This window comes from Chiloscyllium plagiosum, unplaced genomic scaffold (genome assembly GCF_037043375.1).
Source record: "Chiloscyllium plagiosum isolate Xiang-an unplaced genomic scaffold, Cpla_swu_hap1 HiC_scaffold_7, whole genome shotgun sequence".
NCBI classification, from domain to species: Eukaryota; Metazoa; Chordata; class Chondrichthyes; order Orectolobiformes; family Hemiscylliidae; genus Chiloscyllium; species Chiloscyllium plagiosum.
Window position 1 is genome coordinate 104,328,498 of NW_028270145.1, and position 25,313 is coordinate 104,353,810.

At 42.4% G+C, this 25,313-nt stretch overlaps 1 protein-coding gene across 3 annotated transcripts in view; it reads right to left on the bottom strand.

Annotated features, from left to right (window-relative positions):
- The window catches only part of LOC122551782 (contactin-associated protein-like 5), a 1,118,157-nt gene that overhangs the window by 580,904 nt on the left and 511,940 nt on the right, over nt 1–25,313 (bottom strand). For 2 of the 3 annotated variants that reach the window (XM_043694246.2, XM_087989333.1), the window contains exons 5-6: nt 11,112–11,315; nt 9,885–10,069 (exon numbers count right to left, since the gene is read on the bottom strand). In XM_043694246.2, coding sequence (XP_043550181.2) covers nt 9,885–10,069; nt 11,112–11,315 — 389 coding nt within the window. The remainder of the gene's footprint in view (nt 1–9,884; nt 10,070–11,111; nt 11,316–25,313) is intronic. The other variant, XM_087989332.1, reaches the window with a different exon arrangement.

The following is a 25,313-nucleotide window of genomic DNA, read 5'->3' on the forward strand; positions in this document are numbered from 1 at the left end:
GAGTCACCCACTAAGGAGAATATTTGTTTAGTAATGACCTGATTAGCTGCAGATCTTGCCTCATTAATATGCACTCCTCCAACATGCACTGTGAGCAAATCAGCCACCTTCTCAGAGGGAGGTCAGAGCGGATACATTCAACAGTGGATTCAGCTCACTACTTGCTCCAAAGAAATTTTGATTTAGACACCAACATCTCAGGGCACAATCTGAGGGCACCAGCCAAGTGCATTCCATGCCCAGTTGGTTCTGAAGTGTGTCAGCGTTTGAGAACTCCCATGGCACATCTCTAATCCACTTCCATCCTGCACCTCGGGCTGCACCAGCAACTCTCACTGTAATGTTGCAGCAAAGACACTGTGTGCTCAGGGACACAAGCACCCACCTCATGAATTGGACCAAACTGCATCTCCCGGCTCTTTGTTCACTGTCAAAGTGTAAACTGAAGCCCTGAGTCTACCTGGATATTCAAAGCAGATATGCCTTGCTTTCTTTGCACTTTACCCCCCTCAGCCAGCAATATCAGACTCTCGGTACTGCTGTATCACCATCCAGTTCATTGCAGGGGCGAGGATAGGAAGCTTTTCCTCGTGGTCAGTAGGCCTCAGTCAATCGAAGTGGCTCATCTTCCCTCAGGGGGTCCCAGCACAGTAACTTCAGAGCAGCTTCCATTCCCAGTCCAAAGGCATGAGCAGAGAGACATTCCTGACGAAGGGCTGATGGCCATAACGCCGACTCTCCTGCTCCTCAGAGGCTGCCTGACCTCGTGTGCTTTTCCAGTGCCACACTTTGCAACTCTAACTCTCCAGCATCTGCAGTCATCACTTTCTCCGAGTCACTCAGGTCAGTCGGAGTTAGGTTACTTCCTACGTGAGGGACGATGAGCTGAATGTCAGAGAGCTCTCCCACCCGTCGTGATTCCTTCCGCCCTTTTGTGCGCTGGTTTCCTCCTATCCTTCGGGAGAGGCAGGTAGTGAGGGAGATGAAAGCAGGTGACACAGCTTTTACAGGGTGTAGGGGAAATTTACTGGGACTTGGCTGGAGAGTTTTAGTTATGAGGAAAGATTGAATGGACTGGGGTTGTTTCTCTTGGAGCAGGGGAGACTGAAGGGAGTCATGACTGAGGTGTACAAACGAGGAGGAGCACAGACAAGGTGGACAGGAAGAAACTTTTCCTCTTGGTGGAACGATCAATGGACGGGAGGGGTACATTTAATGTAAGGGGCAAGAGATTTACAGGGAGCTATGAGGAAAAATGTTTTCATCCAGAGGGTGGCGGGAATCTGGAACTTACTGCAGAAACATTTAGGAAGTATTTTTATGTACACTTGTGATCCCACAAGTGGAAAAGCGCAGCAGGTCAGGCAGCATCCAAAGAGCAGGAGAATCGACGTTTCGGGCATAAGCCCTTCTTCAGGAATGATTCCAAGGCATACAATTTTATGGGCTAAGTGTTGGAAAACTGAGTTAGAATGGTCAAGATAATGAGATTGGCTTTACCAGTGGCCATGAACAGATTGAAGGAATATGTTAGTGAATAGTAGTAATATGAACAAAACAGCAAAATACCTACAGTTGTGTTAACTTTTCAACTGCTAGGATGGAATGAATCAATCTCAATTGTGTGGAAAAGAGAGACATGTTGCCAATGCCTTCTGTTTTCCACTCCATTACACCATAAGTCAGTGATTTGGCCCCTCAAGCCTTCTCTGCCATTCAATAGGATCATGGATGATTCAACAGTTCTCACATCCAATTTCCTACCCTTTACCTGTAACTGTTGATTCCCAGACTGATCAAGAGCCTATCTATCTCATCCTTAAATATACACAAAGATTGTATTGGCAAAGAAATTATATGTAATGTTACATAATTTTGTATTAGAATATTCTTCCGAATGCAGAGCAGTATTTTGTCAGTGGAATACACCAGTATTGCATCATTGTCAGTACAATGAGCTGAAATCTTATTAAGAGTCCCGGAACAGCTTGGGTATCCCTCAGGAATTAGCCTGACGCTGGTTTTCCTCCTTGGTCTCTAATGAGGAAATATCTGATTCAGAAATGCTGCAACTGCTTTTAATGTTCCTGGGTTAGTGGGAAGACCATCAGCATTTGATCACTTCTCACTGGGTGAGAAAATGATCTGAAATGGAAACAGAAATAACTAGGAATGCTCAGCAGTCACAGCCTTTCATCTGGTAAATGCTTCTAGCCTTTATGCTTTTCACTTAGATATCCAATATTCACAGCATGCTACCTTTGTTGAGGTTAAGATAAGGCTTAATGGTTTTGCCCTGCTTGGTCAAATAGGAAGCATAAAAAAAACGGAGCTTTGAAATTCTTGCTGATCTTCACTCCGGACTGCCTACAGTGCCAACAGTGGCCACTGCTTCTGCGTGGCACTGCAGGGAGCATAACCAATCATCTGATTACCTGGCATCTCTTTGGGGCAAGTCTTCCTTCCCCCCAAGGCAGAAGTCCCACCCCCAGCCTATGTAATGGCCAATTGGCTGTTAACTGATAGCAAGGCAGAAGGAAGACATTCTTTCTGTATGTGGGCTCCCAACTGACTTTTTTCACTGAATCATTCAAAGTCTTTAGGCATCAGTGTGTAAACCAGGGCACAGTTGAGAGTGAAACACTTGATTGTGGGTCTGGAGTCACATGTCGGCCAGATCAGATAAGGCTGGCAGATTTCCCTCCCTAAAGGACAGTCTTGAACCGGATGGTATTTCACACCAAACAACGCCATTAAGCCAATTCTTTATTTCAGATTTATTTTTGTTAAATGCAAATGTCACCATCTCTATTAGCATGAGGTTCTGGATGACAAGTCCAGTGACATTATAAGGACACCACCACCTCCATTTTTAGTGGAAGATAACCCAGAGGAACAACAGATGCCATAAAATCCAGCCTTGGATTTCATTAATTCACTATATCCTGTCACTAACCTAACAGGCAATTCCGAAGAAAATCTTTTTCTGAGAGAGTGCATCGAACATCAAATTCTCTACAACAGAAATAGTTGAGGCAAATGAGAGAAATATAGTTAAGGGAGCTAGTTAAGCAAGTCAGTGATAAATGAAGAGAAAGGTATGTTAATATGGTTAGAGGAATGGAAAAAGCTTTCTACTGGCTATAAACATCAGCAGAGAGCAGTCAGGATGAATGGCTTGTTTCTGAACTGTAAGTTCTATTTATTTCAAAATAATTACCTACATCATAAAGAGGTGTTTTGTCGCCATCTAAGGCTTTGTTTTGAACTCTTTTGAAATGCATGTATTGCCAAGAAATGACCCACTTTGTTGAGGGCTTTTGACTTACACTCATCAAGGCATTTGTAAGAATACCAGTGTAAAGGGGAACTATATTCTATACTGCATGAAAAGACGTTGCCAATGCATCGGCTCTGATCAGTAGAGGCATGACAATGGAGATTGGATCAATTATATGATAGCCACAAGTCAACTTGCTGACCAGTCAGTACTGTCTTTTCATGCAGAATAAGTTGTTGTTCCCCTTTACAAATGGTCCCTGGGGTATAAGTGGCTTCTGTAATTTTTGTAAGTTGTTTTGAAAGTCAAGACACAATGCAAGATGGCAGTGTTAAATAGCCATTCGTAAGTATGAGTAAATGATCACACATCAGGTCTGACCTAGTCCCATTTGCAAACATTTGGCCCATATCCCTCTAAACCTTTCCTATTCATGTACCCATCCAGATGTCTTTTAAATGTTGCAATTGTATCAGCCCCCATCACCTCCTCTGGCAGTTCATTCTATATGCGCACCAGCCTCTGGGTGAAAAAGTTACCTCTTAGGTTCCTTTTAAATCCTTTCCCTCTCACCTTAAACCTATGCCCTCTAGTTTTGGACTCCACTCTAGGAAAAAGACCATGGCTATTCACCCTATCCGTGCCCCTCATGATTTTATAAACTTCTATAAGGTCACCCCTCAGCCTCTGATGTTCCAAGGAAAAAAGCCCCCAGCCTATCCAGCCTCTCAAATCCTCCAGTTCTGGCAACAATCCTTGTAAATCCTTTCTGCACCCTCCCAAGTTTAATAAGATGTTACCTCTAGAAGGGCGACCACTGAAATGATCTGGTCGCTTAAACATTTAAATTTTCAGGAAAACTCAAAGAACTCATTTTCTTTGGAAAAGAAAAGCTTTCTGTTAGATCTAATTAAAAATTTCAATATTACGGTGGGAATCGATAAAGCTGACAGGGACAAAATGTTCACTTATGTGAACATACGAGCACCAGAGATTGCAGTTTTCAAAGATTTAGGAGGTTTTGCATCCTGCAAAAAGAAAGAAAACAAAGGACTTTCATTTTCACCTGCTCTTGTGCCTTGGGATGCCCCAAAGTATTTTACAGTCAATTAAATATTTTTCCAAGTGCAATGACTGAATTAATGGAGGAAGCACAGCAGTGAATTTTTCTACTGTGAGCTCCTACAAATGAGAGTCAGATAATGGCCAGATAATCTCTTTTCGGGCTTGGGAAGATTTTAGCGTTGAAGTACAAGAGATAATGCCTGATTGGATGAGATGCTAATTATAATACACACCACCACAGGAGGTGACGTAATGTCACATGATGTTACTCTCTATTGTGGCCTCAGGACAAATTTAAGAAACAATACAATACCACTTAAATAAAGTCAATATTCTTTAGAAGCACAAGTAGACCAAGAACATTATAAATATTGGTCAAATGGGGGACTGATTTGTTGAGCTGCAATGTCTGTGAGACAATGGATTTCACATAATTGGCTCTTGTAGAAGAGATTGAAACTTTATTGCTGGAACAGCACAGCAGGTCAGGCAGCATCCAGGGAACAGGAGATTCGACGTTTCGGGCACAGGCCCTTCTTCAGGCCTGTGCCCGAAACGTCGAATCTCCTGTTCCCTGGATGCTGCCTGACCTGCTGTGCTGTTCCAGCAATAAAGTTTCAACTTTGATCTCCAGCATCTGCAGACCTCACTTTCTCCTCTTGTAGAAGAGATGTCAAATAGACATTTTTCACAGAATGAGAAACAGACCTATGCATTCAATTATGGGGAAACGGGATGATGGAAGCGATGATAAGGCAGCAAAGGATGGCAGGAACGGGGGTAAAAAGCCAAGCAGCAGTCAGGGCTGAGGCCTTGCATGTGATGGCGATGCCTTGTGTGCCCAGTGGAGGTCAACAGCAGTGGTCAGCGGCAAAGGTGAATAGCGAGCACAGGCACGTCTTAGCCCAGTGCGGGAGAAAGCTTACCCAGCACAAGGGAGAGCTAGCCCCTTTGGAGAAAACCCATCTTGGCGCGTGGGCAGGCCAATGGCTTAACAAAGGACTGCTATATTTGACTTTTTAAAACTTTATTTCTTAATTTTTCAATTTTATACTAAGAATTTTATACTTTGGAGTGGCACAGTGGTGCAGCGATTAGCACTGCTGCCTCACAGCACCAGGGTCCCAAGTTCGATTCCAGCCTTGGATGACTGTCTGTGTGGAGTTTGCACTGTGGGTGGCACGGCGGCAGAGTGGTCAGCACTGCTGCCTCACAGCGCCAGAGACCCGGGTTCAATTCCCGCCTCAGGCGTCTGACTGTGTGGAGTTTGCACATTCTCCCCGTGTCTGCGTGGGTTTCCTCCGGGTGCTCCGGTTTCCTCCCACAGTCCAAAGATGTGCGGGTCAGGTGAATTGGCCATGCTAAATTGCCCGTAGTGTTAGGTAAGGTGTAAATGTAGGGGTATGGGTGGGTTGCGCTTCGACGGGGCGGTGTGGACTTGTTGGGCCGAAGGGCCTGTTTCCACACTGTTAGTAATCTAATCTAATCTAATCTAATTATCCCCGTGTCTGTTATCCCCGGGTGCTCCGGTTTCCTCCCACAGTCCAAAGATGTGCAGATCAGGTGAATTGGCCATGCTAAATTGCCCATAGTGTTAGGTGCATTAGTCAGCGGGAAATGAGAATGGGTAGGTTACTCTTCAGAGGGTCGGTGTGAACTTGTTGGGCTGAACGGCCTGTTTCCACACGGTATGGAATCTAATCTAAATCTAATCTAATCTAAGACTAGCATTCTGGTTTCCCTGCTACAAGGAGGATGTTGTGAAACCTGAAAGGGTTCAGAAAAAATTTACAAGGATGTTGCCAGGGATGGAGGATTTGAGCGACAGGGAGTAGCTGATTTGGCTGGGGCTATTTTTCCTGTAGCATCGGAGGCTGAGGGGTGACCTTATAGAGGTTTCTAAAATCATGAGGGGCAATGGATAGGGGAAAAAGACATGGACTTTTCCCAGGGATGGACGAGTCCAAAACTAGAAGGCACAAGTTTAAATTGAGAGGGGAAAGATTTAAAGGGGACCTAAGGGGCAACTTTTACACAGAGATGTTGAGTGTTATAGAACATAGAACATTACAGCGCAGTACAGGCCCTTCGGCCCTCGATGTTGCGCCGACCTGTCATACCAATCTGAAGCCCATCTAACCTACACTATTCCATGAATGTCCATATGCTTGTCTAATGACGACTTAAATGTACTACCATTGCAGGCAAAGCATTCCATACCCTTACTACTCTCTGAGTAAAGAAACTACCTCTGACATCTGTCCTATATCTATCACCCCTCAATTTAAAGCTATGCCCCCTCATGCTCGCCGTCACCATTCTTGGAAAAGGCTCTCCCTGTCCACCCTATCTAACCCTCTGATTATCTTATATGTCTCTGTTAAGGCACCTCTCAACCTTCTTCTCTCTAACGGAAACAGCCTCAAGTCTCTCAGCCTTTCCTCGTCAGACCTTCCCTCCATACCAGGCAACATCCTAGTTAATCTCCTCTGCACCCTTTCCAAAGCTTCCACATCCTTCTTATAATGCGGTGACCAGAACTGTACACAATACTCCAAGTGTGGCCGCACCAGAGTTTTGTACAGCTGTAGCATAACCTCATGGTTCCGGAACTCAATCCCTCTATTAATAAAAGCTAAAACACTGTATGCCTTCTTAATAACCCTGTCAACCTGGGTGGCGACTTTCAAGGATCTGTGTACATGGACACTGAGATCTCTCTGCTCATCTACACTACCAAGAATCTTACCATTAGCCCAGTACTTTGCATTCCAGTTACTCCAACCAAAGTGAATCACCTCACACTTGTCCACATCGAACTTCATTTGCCACCTCTCAGCCCAACTCTGCAGTCTATCTATGTCTCTCTGTAACCTACAACATCCTTTGTCACTATCCACAGCTCCACCGACCTTAGTGTCGTCTGCAAATTTACTAACCCACCCTTCTACGCCCTCATCCAGGTTGTTTATAAAAATGATGAACAGTAGTGGATCCAACACCAACCCTTGCGGTACACCACTGGTAACTGGACTCCAGGATGAACATTTCGCATCAACCACCACTCTCTGTCTTCTTTCAGCAAGCCAATTACTGATCCAAACTGCTATATCTCCCACAATGCCATATTCCACATTTTGTACAATAGCCTACTGTGGGGAACCTTATCAAATGCCTTGCTAAAATCCATATACAACATATCAACCAGTTTACTCTCATCTACCTGCTTGGTCGCCTTCTCAAAGAACTCAATAAGGTTTGTGAGGCACAACCTACCCTTCACAAAACCATGCTGACTATCCCTAATCAAATTATTCTTTTCTAGATAATTATAAATCCTATCTCTATAACCTTTTCCAACACTTTATCAACAACTGAAGTAAGGCTTACTGGTCTATAATTACCAGGATTGTCTCTACTCCCCTTCTTGAACAGGGGAACCACATTTGCTATCCTCCAGTCTTCTGGCACTATTCCTGTAGACAATGACGATTTAAAGATCAATGCCAAAGGCTCAGCAATCTCCTCCCTGGCTTCCCAGAGGATCCTAGGATAAATCCCATCCGGCCCAGGAGATTTATCTATTTTCACACTCTGCAGGATTTCTAATACCTCTTCCTTGTGAACCTCAATCCCACCTAGTCTACTAGCCTGTATCTCAGTATTCTCCTCGACAACATTGTCGTTTTCTAGAGTGAATACTGTCAAAAAATATTCATTTAGTGCTTCCCCTATCTCCTCTGACTCCACACACAACTTCCCACTTCTGTCCTTGATTGGCCCTAATCTTACTTTCATCATTCTTTTATTCCTTAAATACCTATGGAAAGCCTTAGGGTTTACCCTGATCCTATCCGCCAACAACTTCTCATGTCTCCTCCTGGCTCTTCTGAGCTCTCTCTTTAGGTCTTTCCTGGGCTACCTTTAACCCTCAAGTGCCCTAACTGAGCCTTCACACCTCATCTTAACATCAGCCTTCTTCTTCCTCTTGACCAGAGATTCCACTTCTTTGTAAACCACGGCTCCTGCGGTCTACAGCTTCCTCCCTGCCTGACAGGTACATACTTATCTAGGACACACAGGAGCTTTTCCTTGAATAAGCTCCACATTTTTAATGTGCCCATCCCCTGCAGTTTCCTTCCCCATCCTATGCTTCCTAAATCTTGCTTAATCGCATCGTAATTGCCTTTCCCCCAGCTGTAACTCTTGGCCAGTGGTATACACCTATCCCTTTCCATCACTAAAGTAAACATAACAGAATTGTGATCGCTATCACCAAAGTGCTCACCTATTTCCAAGTCTAACACCTGGCCGGGCTCATTACCCAGTACCAAATCTAATGTGACTTCGCCCCTTGTTGGCCAGTCTACATTCTGTGTCAGGAAGCCCTCCTGCACACACTGGACAAAAACAGACCCATCTATAGTACTCGTACTATCATGTTCCCAGTCAATATTTGGAAAGTTGAAGTCCCCCATGACAACTACCCTGTCTGCCTCACTCCTATTGAGAATCATCTTCGCTATCCTTTCCTCTACACCTCTGGAACTATTCGGAGGCCTATAGAAAACTCCCAACAGAGTGACCTCTCCTTTCCTGTTTCTAACCTCAGCTCATACTACCTCAGTTGACGAGTCCCCAAACATCCTTTCTGCAACTGTAATACTGTCCAAGCATTGACCAATCTGATTAAAAGGAGCAAAGACAGAAATTGCCAGAAAACTCAACTCTTCTGCCAACTAAAGTTAATGTTTTGGGTCCACTGACCCTTCTTGAGAAGATTGGATTAGATTCTCTGCATTGTGGAAACAGACCCTTCAGCCCACCAAGTCCACACCGACCCTCCAAAGAGTAATCCACCTAAACCCATTTCTCTCTGACTAATGCACCTAACACTATGGGTAATCTAGCATGGCCAATTCACCTGACTTGCACATCTTTGGACTGTGGGAGGAAACCGGAACAGCCAGAGGAAACCCACGCAGACACGGAAAGAATGTGCAAACTCCACACGGATATTCACCCGAGGCTGGAATCGAACCTCGGAGTCTAGATTAAAGTGGTGCTGGAAAAGCAGAGCAGTTCAGGCAGCATCCGAGGAGCAGTAAAATCGACGTTTCGGGCAAAAGCCCTTCATCATCGAACCTCGGAACCTGGTGCTGTGAGGCAGCAGTGCTAACCACTGAGCCACTGTGCCGCCCCCATCAGAAATATTAACTCTGCTTTCTCTCCATAGGTACTGCCAGACCTGCTGAGTTCTTCTGACAATTTCTGTTTCTGTTTCTGCTTTTCAGCATCTGCAGTTCTTTTTTTGATGAAGAAGAGTGAAGGTACTTCGGTTAATGAGGAAGCGGCAGACTTAATAGAGCCACAAAGTCCCATATTTTTCTTGGCCTCTCAAACGTTGAGCATCTGAGCCATACTGTGCATTTCCTTAACAGCTTTTAAAACACAGTCCTAACCTTCAAGGTTACCAGAAGTAAGAATATGGAAAGTTCTGAAGGGTGATGATGTTCGACCTTAATAAAGTTGTCTTTACCTCATAGTCAATATCCAAGACATCAAATTCCCCGTTGGTTTGGAAGTGTTGCGTGTCTGCATCCACAGTAAAATTCACTTGCTTTTTATTACGTTCAATTGCAACATAATGCCAATGTTGGTCATCAAGGAGACTGCCCAGTACGACAGAGGAATAGGCATCAATAGTTTGAAGTGTTGCGTCACCTGGAATACAAAATGATAGAATTAACTCATTTGATCATACTGTACTATAGAATCCCCGCAGTGTGGAAACAGGCCATTCAGCACAACAAATCCACACCGACCCTCCAAACAGCATCCCATCCCTCTACCTTATTCCTGTAACACTGCATTTCCCGTGGCTAACACACCTAATCCACATGTCTGTGAACACTATGGGTAATTTAGCACGGCCAATCCACCTAAGTTGAACATCTTTGGACCGTGGGAGGAAACCCACGCAGATACGGGGAGAACGTGAAAACTCCACACAGTCGCCCAAGGGCGGAATCAAACTCGGCACTGTGAATTGGGTCCCTGGCACTGAGAGTTGGAAAGTTGGGTTGAGAAATGGCAGATGGAGTTTAATCCGGACAAGTGTGAGGTGATACATCTTAGCAAGTCAAGTGCAAGAGGAAAGTAAATAGTGAACCTGTATATTATGCCTGTACACTATAGATTACAAATAAATAAAACATTGCAGGCCACAAATGTTGGAAAGTTCAAGAAAATAAAAACATAATTTGACTTATTCAGTCATTGAAACCTATTAGATTTAGTATAAAATATGATACTTTATATTTTCTATCTGTTTATCAGCAGTAAGAAATTATTCCTGTGAATACTCAATTAGCACAGTAACTGTTTTATTATCATTCATAGAATCCCTACAGTGTGGAATTCAAGGCCATTCAAGTTCGCACTGACCTTCTGAAGGGCATCCCACCCTGACCCACCCTATCTCTGTAACCCTGCATTTCCCATGACTAAACCATCTGGCCTTTGCATCCCTGGACACGATGGGCAATTTTAGCGTTGCCAATCCACCTAACCTGCACATCCTTGGACTGTGGGATGAAACCAGAGCACCTGCAAGAAACCCACACAGACACGGGAAGCACGTGCAAACTCCACGTAGACAGTTGCCCCAGGGTAGCTTTGAACCTGGCTTCCTCGCTCTGTCAAGCAGCAGTGCTAACCACTGTGCTGCCCCTTACTTTAAAACAGAAATGAGCACAATCCATACCTAATCTGATCTCTAATGAAAGTTTGCCTTTCTTCAGCTCCAGCGTGATGTAATCTCCCCGTTGTCCCTCTCCGTGCAGGACCACTCCATCACTTTGCATTGTCTTGAACTTGAGGGAGATCATGTCCTTTACCGTGGTCACACTCTTCTGGCTGAACCTGTAGAACATGGAGCTCTTCCCATCAAAGTTGGCAACATCCGATTCTGTGAAAGCAAACCTGGGCTGTCATCTCTCAGAAATAAGCGGAATGCATTTCAGGGGAGCTACTGGAAACCCAGCCTCCCAGTTAATTTCTGTGTAAAGTAAGTGCTGGAACTATCAGGGTAAATTGACTTTGTCAATTTACCCTATCCATGACCCTCATAACTTTATGAACCTCTATAAGGTCACCCCTCAGCCTCCGACACTCCAGGGAAAACAACCACATTCTATTCAAACTCTCCCTAAAGCTCAAATCCTCCAACCCTGGCAAAATCCTTGTAAATACTTTCTGAACCCTTTCAAGTATCACAATATACTTCCGATAGGAAGGAGACCAGAATTGCACGCAATATTCCAAAAGTGGCCTAACCAGTGTCCTCTACAACAGCAACATGACCTCCCAATACCTGTATTCAATACACTGACCAATAAAGGCAATCTACCAGACACCTTCTTCATGATCCTATCTACCTGCAGCTCTACTTTCAAGGAGCGATGAACCTGCATTCCAAGGTCTCTTTGTTCAGCAACACTCTTTAGGATCTTACCATCAAGTGTTTACGTCCTGCCCTAATGTGTTGTCCCAAAATGCAACACCTCGCTTTTATCTAAATAAACTCCATCTGCCACTCCTCAGCCCATTGGGCCATTTGTCTGGAATAGTGGTGCTGGAAAAGCACAGCAGTTCAGGCAGCATTCGAGGAGCAGTAAAATCAATGATTTATCTCTCCACCTTTCAGGCACTCTGCCTGTATTCCTGATGAAGGGCTTTTGGCCGAAACGTCGATTTTACTGCTCCTTCGATGCTGCTTGAACTGCTGTGCTTTTCCAGCACCACTAATCCAGAATCTGGTTTCCAGAATCTGCAGTCATTGTTTTTACCATTGGCCCATTTGATCAAAATCCTGCTGTAATCCAAGGAAACATTCTTCTCTGTCTACTGCACCTCTTATTTTGGTGTCATCTGTAAATTTACTAACTATACCTCCTGAGTTCACATCCAAATCATTTATATAAATGATGAAATGTAGTGGATCCAGCACCAATCCTTGTGACACTCCTCTGGTCACAGGCCTCCAGTCTGAAAAGCAACCCTCCTCCACCACCCTCTGTCTTCTACATTTGAGCCAGTTCTGTATCCAAATGGCTAGTTCTCCCTGTATTCTATGAGATCTAACCTTGCTAATCAGTCTCCCATGGGGAACCTTGTTGAATGTCTTTCTGAAGTCTATATAGATCACGTCCACCACTCTCCCTGCTGAGTTTCTTCAATATTCCCTGTGTTTGTTTCAGATTTCCAGCATCTGCATTATTTTGCTTTCATAAAGAGGATACAGTCAAGATTGAGAATAGCAATGTCAATTTTGAGAAAGCGATTTGTGATAATTAACACTGGACTAGTAATTCAGTAGCACAGACATAGGACAGCAGTAATTAATAGATGTGGAATGTTTATGAAATGACAACAATGACATTTCCATCAATTGCTGGAAAAATGTACCTCGTTCACTAACGTTCTTGAGGGAAGAAAATCTGCCAACCCACCTGGTCTTGCCGATATGTCACTCCAGACTCACAACAATATGATTGACTCTTAGGTGCCTTTGAGATGGCTTTGCAAATGGCTCACACCGGGGCCATTTATGGATAGGCAATAAATGAGGACCTTGTTAGTGATGCTGCATCCCAAGAAAGAATTGAAAGAAGAGCAGAAATGATGATAAAAGGTGATACTATGGAAGTAAGGATTGTGAGTGCAAATAGTGAGAACGAGGATATTATAATGCAAATAATGAACATGTAAATGATAGGAGTGAGAATTTAGAGACAGCTGTTTGCAGCTCTGATGATAATGTTAATGCAAATACTGAAAGGGCTGATGTTGGGAGTACAAATAATGGAAACGCGGATCATTTGAGTGCAGGTAATACAAGGATGATTTGGCAGTGTGGAAATAATTAGCTTGCTGATAATGGAGTAACAGGTACCAGAGTTTGGATATAGGAGTGCTGATAATTGGAGTGTGAACAGTTAAAGTCCTGGTGCATGTTTTCATTTCATAAGAAATGGGTAAACTCACAGACATATTCTGCAGCCCTGCACAGTGCTAGATTCCCAGCTGCTTTTGGAGATTTTGCTTTTCTCTGGTGTATTTGTTGTTTCCCATAACATTAACATCTGTGTTTGTGTTATTTGGCAGTCTTTGCTCCCCCAAGGATGTATTCTGTGAGGATTGTACTCTTAGCGAGAACCTGCTATTAATATTGCTATTCCAAATTTTAAGAAGGTAGCTCAAAGCCTATACAACACTGTGGGAACTTGATTATTTGCCAACACTGGGTGAAAATCAGCTCGTTGAAGGGCAAGGGACATTGATGCATCATTGACCACTTCTCCTGATTGCACAGAATGGCAAATTCTAATAGAACTGAAGACTGTAGAACCGACAGAACATTACATACAAAAACAGAAATTGCTGGAGAAACTCATTAGGTCTGGCAGCATCTATGGGAAGAAAGCAGAGTTGATGTTTTGAGTCCAGTGACTGATCAGCAGAACTGATGAAGAGTCACTGGACTTAAAATGTCAACTTGGATTTCTGGATTTGATTTGATTTTAATTTTATTGTCATGTGACCTTATGTAAAAAATGTATAGGAGTCCAATGAAACATTTATAATGTCGCCACACAAGGCAATATGTTACGTACAAGTATCTAGGTACAGAACTTTAGGAACAAGAATGAAAGTTAAATATTGCAGTAATTATAGTATAGCGTAAAAACATACAAAATAAACTTAAAAGTTACATATTGCAGACCTTCTTAGTTTTGAGAAGAAAATAAAGAAATAAAGCTGAAAGTTCAAACATTACAGTCTTCATTAAGTGCTCAGCCACAGTGGAACTACACTTTGAGAAATTACGTCAATACCCTCAGATGCTGCCAGACCTGTTCAGTTTCTCCAGAAATTTCCTTTGCCGCTTCCGATCTCCAGCATCCACACTTCTTTGTTTCACACGCAGGCAAAGCTGATCGATAAAGCAAATCTCTTTGGTTGCCTGTTGGTTAGGGATTCAGTTCTGGCTCACAAATAGGTTCCTCACTGGATGTACGTTTGCTCGCTGAGCTGGAAGGTTCGGTTTCAGACGTTTTGTCACCATACTAGGTAACATCATCAGTGAGTCTCTGGTGAAGGGCTTGTGTTAGTGACCCGCTTTCTATTTATGCATTCAGGTTTCCTTGGATCGGTGAATTCATTTCCTGTGATGATGTAATTTGCTGTGGTGGTGTCATTTCCTGTTCTTTTTCTCAGAGGGTGGTAAATGGGGTCCAAATCAATGTGTTTGTTGACAGTTTTCTCACTTCTGAATCAGAAGATTGTGAGTTCAAGTCTTGTTTGAGAAACTTGAGTGTCCCAATTCCAATCTGATGTGAATCTCACAAAAAGCATTAGGAAGGTCAGTGTACAGTAATTTTGCAGAGGGATGCAGACAAGTTAAGCAAGTGGTCAAAAACTTGGCAGGTGCAATATAATGTGGGAAAACATAATCTTATGCATGTTGACAAAACGAATAGAGGAGTTGCACATCCTTTCAATGGGGAAAGATTGCAGAAAGCTACAGCACAGAGGAATTTGGGAGCTCTTGTGCATAAATCGCAGAAAGCTAGCATCCAAGTTCAGCAGGGAATAGGGATAATAAATAGAATGTTAGCCTCTATTTCAAAGGGAATGGAGTATAAATATAGAGAAGTCTTACTAAATTTATACAAGGCACCAATTAAACAGGTTTGGCCTCTTATCTAAGGAAAATTATATTGGTGTTGGAGGCAGTCCAGGGAAGGTTCACTCGGCTAATCCTTTCTATGGAGGAACTGTCTTAATGAGGAGATTAAGTAGAACAGATATGTATTGATTGGTATTCAGATGAATGTAATGACTTTACTGAAGCAGATATGATTCTTAGAGAACTTGACAAGATAGATACAAAAAGGTTATTTCCCCTTATGGGATAGTCGAAGACCAGAGGGCATAATCTGTCCAAGACATGGATGAAAAGAATTTCTTCTCTCAGAAGATACTGAATTGATGGAATTCTTTACCATGAAGAGCTGTTAATGCTGGATAGATAAGAATATTCAAGGCTCAGGTAGACAGATCAGTAAGGGAATCATGAGTTATGGAGGAAAGGTAAGAAAATGGAGTTGAGGATTTTCAAATTAGCCATGATCTCACTGTTGCAGACTCATTGGGCTATATAGCTTACTTCTGCTCCCACATCTTATGGGCTTAGGGCATTGAAGTTTCACTGTAGGTATTGGAATGTTTGATTTATCAAGGCTGTCTGTAAATAACATGACGAATGGTAACTACTTGCTATGCTGCAGATCCCTGCTGTGTGAGTGTTGTGAAGTGACTGTCTTGGAGAGATTCTTGTTTTTATCTTGGTTTAGTTGGATGGAAAGCTGGTTAGAACAAGTTGAGTTTGAGGAAAGCTTGTCAGGAACAAGCAAAGTTGGAACAAAGCTTGACAAGAACCAATTGCCTAGTTGCTCTGTCACATTTTTGAAAAGAAAACCACCTGGTTGAATTTAGAGTGCGGTGTTATTAAATATCCACTGAACCATTACTCTATAGTTATTTACTTAATAAGAACATCCCATCATAATTCTGAAGAGGTGCATTGGTTTTTGGTGAGTTCATGGTTACAGAATGTGGAAGATGTGAAGTACAGGCAAGATTGGACTTTATTAGTGACTTGGAGAAGTAAGAAATAGCAAGATTGTGGCTCTCAGTTGGAGGTGAGCTGAGGCAGGGTCAGAAGGCAATATTATTGAGGTGGGAGTCTTGATGATTGAGACATATGAAGCCTTAAGACAAGATCAGGTTCCAATCAGATAGCATCGTTGATCTTGTTGAATCTTAGTCAATGGCCACAGGAAGATGGATGGAGGTCAAAATAGGTGCTTCGAACTGATATTATACAAACTTGTTCACTCAGTCTTGCATAAACTTAACATTACATCTGAGCTTCTAAAGTACACCCTTGAATGGTGGATTATCTTTGTAAATCTCAGAAATGCAATTGGTTTGCCAAGATTAACAGACAAGAATATCAGATAAGCCACGAATGATTAGAATATGGCATCTAGTTTTTCTCTAGGCTTGAACAGCCAAGGCAGTCGAACATCAAGTGGTTCAGAAGTATTCTTTACACCAGGCAATGACCACTCCAAGAAGAGACAATGAATGTCCCTCACATTCAAAGGCGTTACCAGCATTGAATCCCTCACATTCAACATCCTTGGAGTTGCCATTGACCAGAAACTCAACTAGATTCTCTACATAAACACAGTGGCTACAAGAGCAGATTAGAGGTTCGGAATACTGCAATGAGTAATTCACCTCCTGAATCCCCAAAGCTTGTCCATCATCTACAAGGCACAAGTCAGAGTGTGATGAAATACTCCCACTTGCCGGGGTGAGTGCAGCTCCAACTACACTCAAGAAGCTTGACACCATCCAGGGCAAAGCAGCCTACTTGCTTGGCACCACATCCACAAGCATCTATTCCTTCCACCACCGACGCTCAGTAGTAGCAGTGTGTACTATCTACATGCCACACTGCAGGAATTCAACAAAGATCCTCAGACAGCACCTTCCAAACCCACAACCACTTACAGCTAGGAGGACAAGGGTAGCAGCTACATGGGAGCACCACCACCTGCAAGTTCCCCTCCAAGCCACTCACTGTCCTGACTTGGAAATATATTGCCGTTCGTTCACTGTTGATGGATCAAAATCCTGAAATTACCCCCAAAGTGTATTGTGTGTCAAAGTACAGCATGTGGAACAAAGAATAAGAAATTACAGCACAGGAACAAGCCCTTCAGCATTCCAAGCCTGTGCTGATCCAGATCCTCTATCTGTACGTGTCGCCTATTTTCCAAGGATTTATATCCCTCTGCTCCCTGCCCATTCGTGTATCTGTCTAGATACATCTTAAATGTTGCTATCGTGCTCACCTCTACCACCTCCATTGGCAACGCGTTCCAGGCAACCACCATTCTCTGCGTAAAGACCTTTCCACTCATAGTTCCCTTTAATGTTCCCCCCAACTACCCCCGACTCTGTGAAAAAGCTTCTTGCTATCCACTCTGTCTATACCTCTCATGATTTTGTCGGTGCCCCCTGAACTTCCATTTTTCTAATGAAAATAATTGTAATCTACAATCTCTCTTCATAGCTAGCCCCCTCTATATCAGGGAACATCCTGGTGAACCTCCTCTGCACCCTCTCCAAAGCATCCACATTCTTTTGGTAATGTGGCAACCAGAACCGTGCACAGTATTCCAAATGCAGCCGAACCAAAATCCTATACAACTGTAACATGACCTGCCAACTCTTGTATGCAATACCCCGTCCAATGAAGGAAAGCATGCTGTTTGCCTTCTTGACCACTCTATCAACCTGCAATGCCACCTTCAGGGTACAATAGACCTGAACACCCAGATCTCTACATCAATTTTCCCCAGGACTTTTTCATTTACTATATAGTTTGCTCAAGAATTGGATCTTCCAAAATGCATCACCTCACATTTGCCCAGATTGAACTCCATCTGCCATTTCTCCGCCCAACTCTCCAATCTATTTATATTCTGCTGTATTCTCTGACAGTTCCCTTCACTATTTGCTACTCCACCAACCCTTGTGTCATCTTCAAACTTGCTAATCAGACCACCTATACCTTCCTCCAGGTCATTTAAGTATATCACAAATGACAGTGGTCCCAAAATGGATCCCGGTGTAACGCCGTCAGTCACAGTTCGCCATTTTGAGAAATTCCCTTCCACTACTACTCTGTCTCCTGCTGCCCAGCCAGTTCTCTCTCCATTGAGTGAGTACACCCTGGTCCCCATGTGACTTCACATTCTCCATCAGCCTACCCAGCGGAACCTTTATCAAACCTTTCTCTAGTCATCCCCTAACTCCTCATATACAAAAAAAAGGACTTGCGCGTTTCAATAAGGCAATTCACCACCACCTTCTGAAGGGTAACTCATGTTCGGCTTTAACTGCTGGCCAGCCAGCAACACCCATGTCCCCACAATTGAATACAAAAAAGACATTGCTCCCCATCATCCAAGCTCTGCCTTATCCAAAAGTCCTTTACCTGCATGTCTCATGTCTCCTGTCTCAGACTATTTCCAGTTTTAGTTTGTTGCCCCTAGTTGTTTGCAGTTTACACATTTCACATCAATGTTCCAGAGAGTGACAGAAAAGGCCAGAGGAAATGAGGTGAATCAGAAAATACTTGGCGAAAGTTGTGCTAAAGTCAGATTTAATAATCTGATGCTTGGAGGATGATGGAAAGAGCTCACTGTTTTGACATCTGGGGAGAAAGCGGTTCCACTCTGAGAGTGCAAAATGAATCTTCAGTCTTGGGTCTCAGTCTGATATGTGCTGATTGTGAATAAAACACAAACACTGTAAATCAATGAAGAGCCAAAACAACTTAGAGGAAAATAAATTGCACCTGGAATTTAAAGACTAGAGTTTGGGGGCACCATGCCCTTTGGTTCACCTTAGAAAGGAATGGGAGTTACAAAATAAGAAAATGGAGAAATCAAATAATGATTCGCTGTCTTGCACTTCATAAGGAAAAAGGGATCATAATTTAAATTCACAACTTACACCTCTTTGATTGTGTCTGTGGCCTTTGCCATGTGGTTAAACTACAGCCAAACAAGAAAGGCCATGTGACTGGAATTACTAAAAGTGAGAAATGTCGCCAAGCATACACTAAGATCGTAGAAAAATAGGCCATTCAGCCCATCACAACAGCAATTTTATCAAAGAGCAATTTAATTATCTGTCTTCATTAGGCTATTTCCTATATCCCTTTCTTTAATTTGTCCATTGAAAGCTTCCGTTTAATGAATTTCTACTACACGGTCAGATAAAAGTCACAATGTTCCCCTTATCAGACCATAGGGCTGCTATCTCAGGAGAAAGAGAAAAAACAGTGGTGATTTAACTTGATGGTCAGCACACCTCAGATCAGTGCAAAGGTTGAGAGGGAAAACCCTTAACAGTCAGTAGTTAGAACTGAACCCATGCTTCTAGCATTGCACTGTTATTTTTAATCATTCATGGGATAAGGGTTTCGCTGGCTAAGGCAGAATGAGTTGACCATCCCTAATTGCCTAGAAGTCAGTTAAAAGTCAACCACATTGCTGTGGGTTTGGAGTCACAAGTAGGCCAGGCCAGACCAGATAAGGATGGTAGCTTTCTTCCTGAAAGGATAATAGTGAACCAGAACATTGACAATGGATTCATCATCAGATTCTTAAGTCCAGATTGTTTTAATGACTTCAAATTCCACCACCAGCCATGGCACAATTTGAGCCTGGATCCCGAAAGCTTTGCTTGTGTCTCTGGATCAACAATCCAATGCAAATACCATTGTGGCATCATCTCCCCCTGCACATGAGCTAAACAACCCACATTCCAAATCCTTTCTGATTGTATTTTGATTTCAAATCCAAATACTAATTATGTCAAGAAATATTTTCCTCACATCACTTCTGCTTAATCTTCCAATCATCTTAAATCTGTACCTTCTGGCTATTAACACATCAGCCATTGGAAATAGTTTATCTTTATTTACTCTGTATTAAACTTCAATGATTTTAAACATTTCACACAAATCTCTTCTTGACCCTCTCTGCTCGAAGAATAATTACAGCTTCTTCAGTCTATTCACATGACTGTAATCCCTCATCCTTGAAACCATTTCAGTAAATCTCTTCTGCAACCTCTCCAGAACCTTAGTCTCCTTCCTGAGGTTTAGTACCCACAATATTCCCAGCATATGCCAAATGTATTAGGCTCAGTCCAACTTTCTGGCTTTCATACTTAATTCCTCTGCTTATTCAAGCCATGGTTTGATGCTTTGTTAACTGATTTCTTAATCTCTCGTACTGCTTCCAAAGGCTCATGCACAAGTACCTCCAGATCTCATTGTTCATGCTACCACTTTAAAATTGTACGTTATTGCTTATATTGTCATTTTTGTTTAATCCCAATTTCCTGTATTGGATTTTATCTGCAGTGGTGTGCCTATTCCAACCATCTGCCTTTCTCATTGGAGTCTTCCTCTTTGCTAAGGACACTTGAAAGCTTCATGACACTCCATAAAATTTGAAATTGTATCAAGAGCAAGTCAATGATATGTGTATTATAATGTACAGCGTTCTTGGTGCTGAGCCCTGGAAGCCTTTATTATCTGCTTCCTTCCAACTTAAAAGATAACTATACATCTGTCCCTACTCCAATCTTGGGCATACACTACCATTGTCCCACTTGTCCCATGAGTGAAAAATATAGTGACTTTCCACGTGAAGTGTTGTTTGCTTTAATATGCCATAATCCCTGGAATCTGTCCATTGGAAACAGCGACACATACTGCAAGCTTGCTGCTAACGCTACCACTCCCAGGAAATATTAACACTTCTTAGGCCACACGTCACTCATTGAAGAGATTGGCACTCCCCAGAGACTCTGTTGAAATACTGAGACATTCACTGAGACTTTCTGAAAATGGCAAAAGATATGCTGAGGAAACACTGGAACCCACTGAGAATGCTGTCCTGTTCCCAGGATCAACTGGGAATACTGACATGTGCCCATGCACCCCATTCCTTAGCAATCCCAGAAAACGCTCACCCAAACTTTAGACAGACAGTGACAACTACTTCATAATCTGATCCTCACAGAAAAAAAGATTGGATAGAGGCAAGGCTTCTGGAAATTAGATTGGATAATGGAGTAGTGACTACAACACAAGATCAGCCATAAGCTAATAGAATGGTAGAGCACGCGTAAAGAGTTGAATGGCTGACTCAGTCATACAAACATATGAACAAGGAGCAAAGGCTATTTGGCCCTTCAAGCCTGCCCCACCATTCTATATGATCATGGCTGATCTGATCTTAACTTCAACTGTACATCCCCATGTATCCCCCCATCATTCTTCATCCCTTTGGTCATCATGAATCTATCTACCTCTACCTTAAAACTATTTAAAGATTCTGCATCCACTGCCTTTTGAGGAAGGGAATTCCAAAACTCACAAAGCACTGAGAGAATTTTCTTTTCTTTATCTCTGTTTTAAAATCATGGCCCCTTATTTTTAAACTTTAACACCTACTTCTAAACCATTCCACAAGAGAAAACATCCTTTCAATGTCCACCCAGTCAAGTCCCCTCAGGATCTCAGATGTTACGTTACCTCTGACTCTTCTAAACTTCAGAGGATACAGGTTGAGCCTTTCCTCATAAGGTAATCTGCTCATTCCAGGTTATTAGTCTAGTAAACCTTCTCTGGGCTGTTAACATCCATCTGCAAGTAAGGTGACCACTACCTTACACAATACTCCAGATGTGGTCTCACCAATTCCCTGTACAACTGAAACAAATAACATCCCATATTGAAGAAGTCACTGGCTTCTCTCCACAGATGCTGCGAGTCCTGCTGAGATATTCCAGCCATTCCTGTTTCTGTTCCTGTTTCTAATTTCCAGCATTCGCAGCTCTTTCAGCTTTTATTAACAACCCTATTTTTATATGCAATTCCCCTTGCAATAAAGTATGACATGACAGAGTCCTACAATGCCAGGAGGATAAATAGGATCTTAACAAATACAGGGAATAGAAAATCTGATTGCAAAAGCACCAAAATTTTGGACTACACAACAACTCCCTGAAAACTGACAAACTTTGAAAGACTCCTGTTCTTAAAATCATAGACACAGGCCATTCAGCTCATACTGACCCTCTGAAGAGCATCCTACCCAGATTCACCTCTCACCCAATCCCTGCATTTCCCATGGCTAATCCACCTAACCTGCACATCTTTTAAACTGTGAGAGGAAACCTATGCAGACATGGGGAGAATGTACAAACCCCACACAGACAGTCACCCGAGGTTGGAAACAAACCCTGGTCCCTGGTGCTGCGAGGCAGCAGTGCTAACCATGGAGCCATATTCTAGAACTGGATTTCACTTCAGATCTCACTTCAGATACAAGGGAAAACTGTAGATCATGCAATAGATTTCAAAATATAGATAGAAAATCCAAAAATAAGGACGGTCAATTATAAAAGATCCAGACATAAGATGAGAAGATTTATCTTTAATGCAATGAATTTGGTGACCTGGAAAGCAATGTTGGAAAAAGTGAGATGCAAAATCATCAAAAATTTGTATCAATTAATGATAGTGTTTGGCTCACTTTGGTGGAAACAGGTGTCAAGATTAATGCTCTGGGGATATGGGCTCAAATCTCATTATGGCAGTTGGTGAAAGTTAAATTTAATTACTATATCTAGAGTGTAAAGTTGGTGTCAGGTATGGTGGCCATGACAACTATCAATGAATGTCATAAAAACCCATCAAGCTAAATAATACTCTTTACAGAGATAATCGGGCAATCCTTACTCAGTCAGTGACTCCAGATATACAGTAACATGGTTAACTCTTAACTGCACTCAGAAATTATTTAGTAAACCACTCAGTTTAAAAGTTATTCAGGATGGGCAATTAATGCTGACCTTGTTACAACATCCACATCCCATAAAATCAAAGGGAAATCAAAAAGGTAAGACAGAAATGATTGCTGAATCATTTCTGTCATTTACTTACTCGGGGATGTGGGCATCACTGGCTGGGCCAGCATTTATTGCCCATCCCAGATGGCCTTTGAGAGAGTGGGTGAGCTGCCTTCTTGAACTGCTACAGTCCATTTGGAGTTGTAGAAATAGCCACAATGCTGTTATTGAGGGAGTTCCAGGATTTTGACCCAGTGACACTGAAGTATTGCTGATGGATTTTCACATCAAAATGTTGAGTGGTTTGGATGGGAACTTGAAGGTCGTGGTATTCCGATATATCTGCTGTTCTTGTCTACCTGGATAGTCATGGCGTGGCTTTGGAAGGTGCTGTTTAAGAAGCCTCTGTGTCTTTAGACGCTATAAACTGCTGATACTGTGCAATAAGGATGGAGGGAGCAGGTGCATGTGGATGTGGTGCCAAGTGGGCTGCTTTGTCCTGGTTGGTGTCAAGCTTCTTGAGTGTTGTTGGGGCTGCACCCATCCAGGTAGGTGGGGAGTAATCCATCACACTCCTGACTTGTGTCTTGTAGATGGTGGACAGGATTTGAGGAATCAGTAGATGAACTATTCCTGACTAATCTTTCTGTGACATATCATTATGATTTTATGATTCCATGTAACGATAGTTATGATACCACTAAAACATAAAAGATGTGACAGAGAATGGCAGTGCTAACTATTATGATACTGATAGAGAGGGAAATGAGACTCAGTGGGCAAAAACACCCCATGGATAGAAATAAGACAAGATAAAAATTGGTTATCAACTGTTCTTTTTTTCCCAACCACTAAGGGGTGTACATGGACTTGACAACACACCCTCAATATAAACATGGGAATTGCTGGTTGAATCAGAAATCATTATTGGAATCACAAAACAGTGCCTGCTTTATGACACAGTAGATTAGTTTAAACTTCATTGCTACCTGAAGAATGAGTTTATGAATAAGATAATCAAGTATAATATGACACTCGGTAGCATTTTTACCCACTATCTTTTCACTCAGAACCTGTACTCAAATCCAACACAAATTGATCTGATTAAAGATTCTCCTTCTCAGCTGTCCAAGAGGATCGTAAGCCAAATTAATTTGGACAGTCTCAATCCAGTTCCTAATAGATGCGAGTCCACAGTGCAAAACCGCCCATAATTCAGTGATAATTCACTAAATTGGCAATGTCACTTTCGAAGACTATTAGCATGGAAATTCTTTGCTGCCATGGAGCTCTGAGCTGTTGGCAGTCTGGGCTTAAGCCACAGTGTCGAGGGAACCTTTCCTTCTACAAAACCTGTCCAATATCTGACATGAAATGCTGTGGGCAAGTATATAACTGTCCCTTTCATCTCAGTGAAACAACACAGTAGCTGCATATCTAAGTGAAATCTGAGGATCTTTTCTATAGAACAGAGAATGCTGAGAGGGGACTAATGGAGGATTGAGGGTATTGAAATGTTATAAGGTCGACGTGGAGAAGACATTCTTACTTATGGGGTTAGCCTGGACAAAGGACTGCAAGTAAAAGAAAACCACAAATGAACACAATTAGGAATTTAGAAAAATGTTCTTTCTTCAAAGAGTGGTGAGAATGTGGAGTTTGCTACCAGGAGTAGATGAGGCAAAGAGCCTACATGCATTTGTGGGAGGTACCTCAGTGGTGTAATGAACGTACTTATGTATGTATGACCTTGGAGCAGGCATTTGGATCCTCAAGCCTGTGATACCATTTCAAAAGTAATGGTCAAACTAATTGTACCCTCAAACCCATTTTTCTGCCTACCTTGATAACCTTTCACCCACTTGCTTATCAAGAATTATTGCCCCTTCCTTAAAAAAACTCAAAGGCTCTGCTCGCACTGCTTTTTCAGGAAGAGCCTTCCAAAGGCTCATGACCTTCTTGGAAAGAAAAAAAAACCTCTTCTTCTCTGCCTTAAATTAGTGGCCTCTTATTTCTAAACAGTGACCCTCAATCTCTAGGTTCTCTCACAAGCGGAAGCATCAATTTCCCGTACACCCAGTCAAGAACCCTCAAGATCTTATATGTTTCAATCAAGTCAGCTTTTTGTCTTTTAAATTCCAGTGGATACAAGCTTAGACTCTACAATCCTCCCTCTTAAACCCATTCCAGATATTAGTCTAGTAAACCTCTTGTAGACTACTTCCAACACTTTAGCATCTTTCCTTAAATAAAGTTCACATGCACATATCTAAGCTGAATAAAACCACTAAGGCATGTTCATTCTAATGATGTTTGAAGATTTGATTTTCCAGAATACAATTTAGCTAACGCAGCTTTAACTGTTTGCCGAAACTGTAGGATTTGCAAC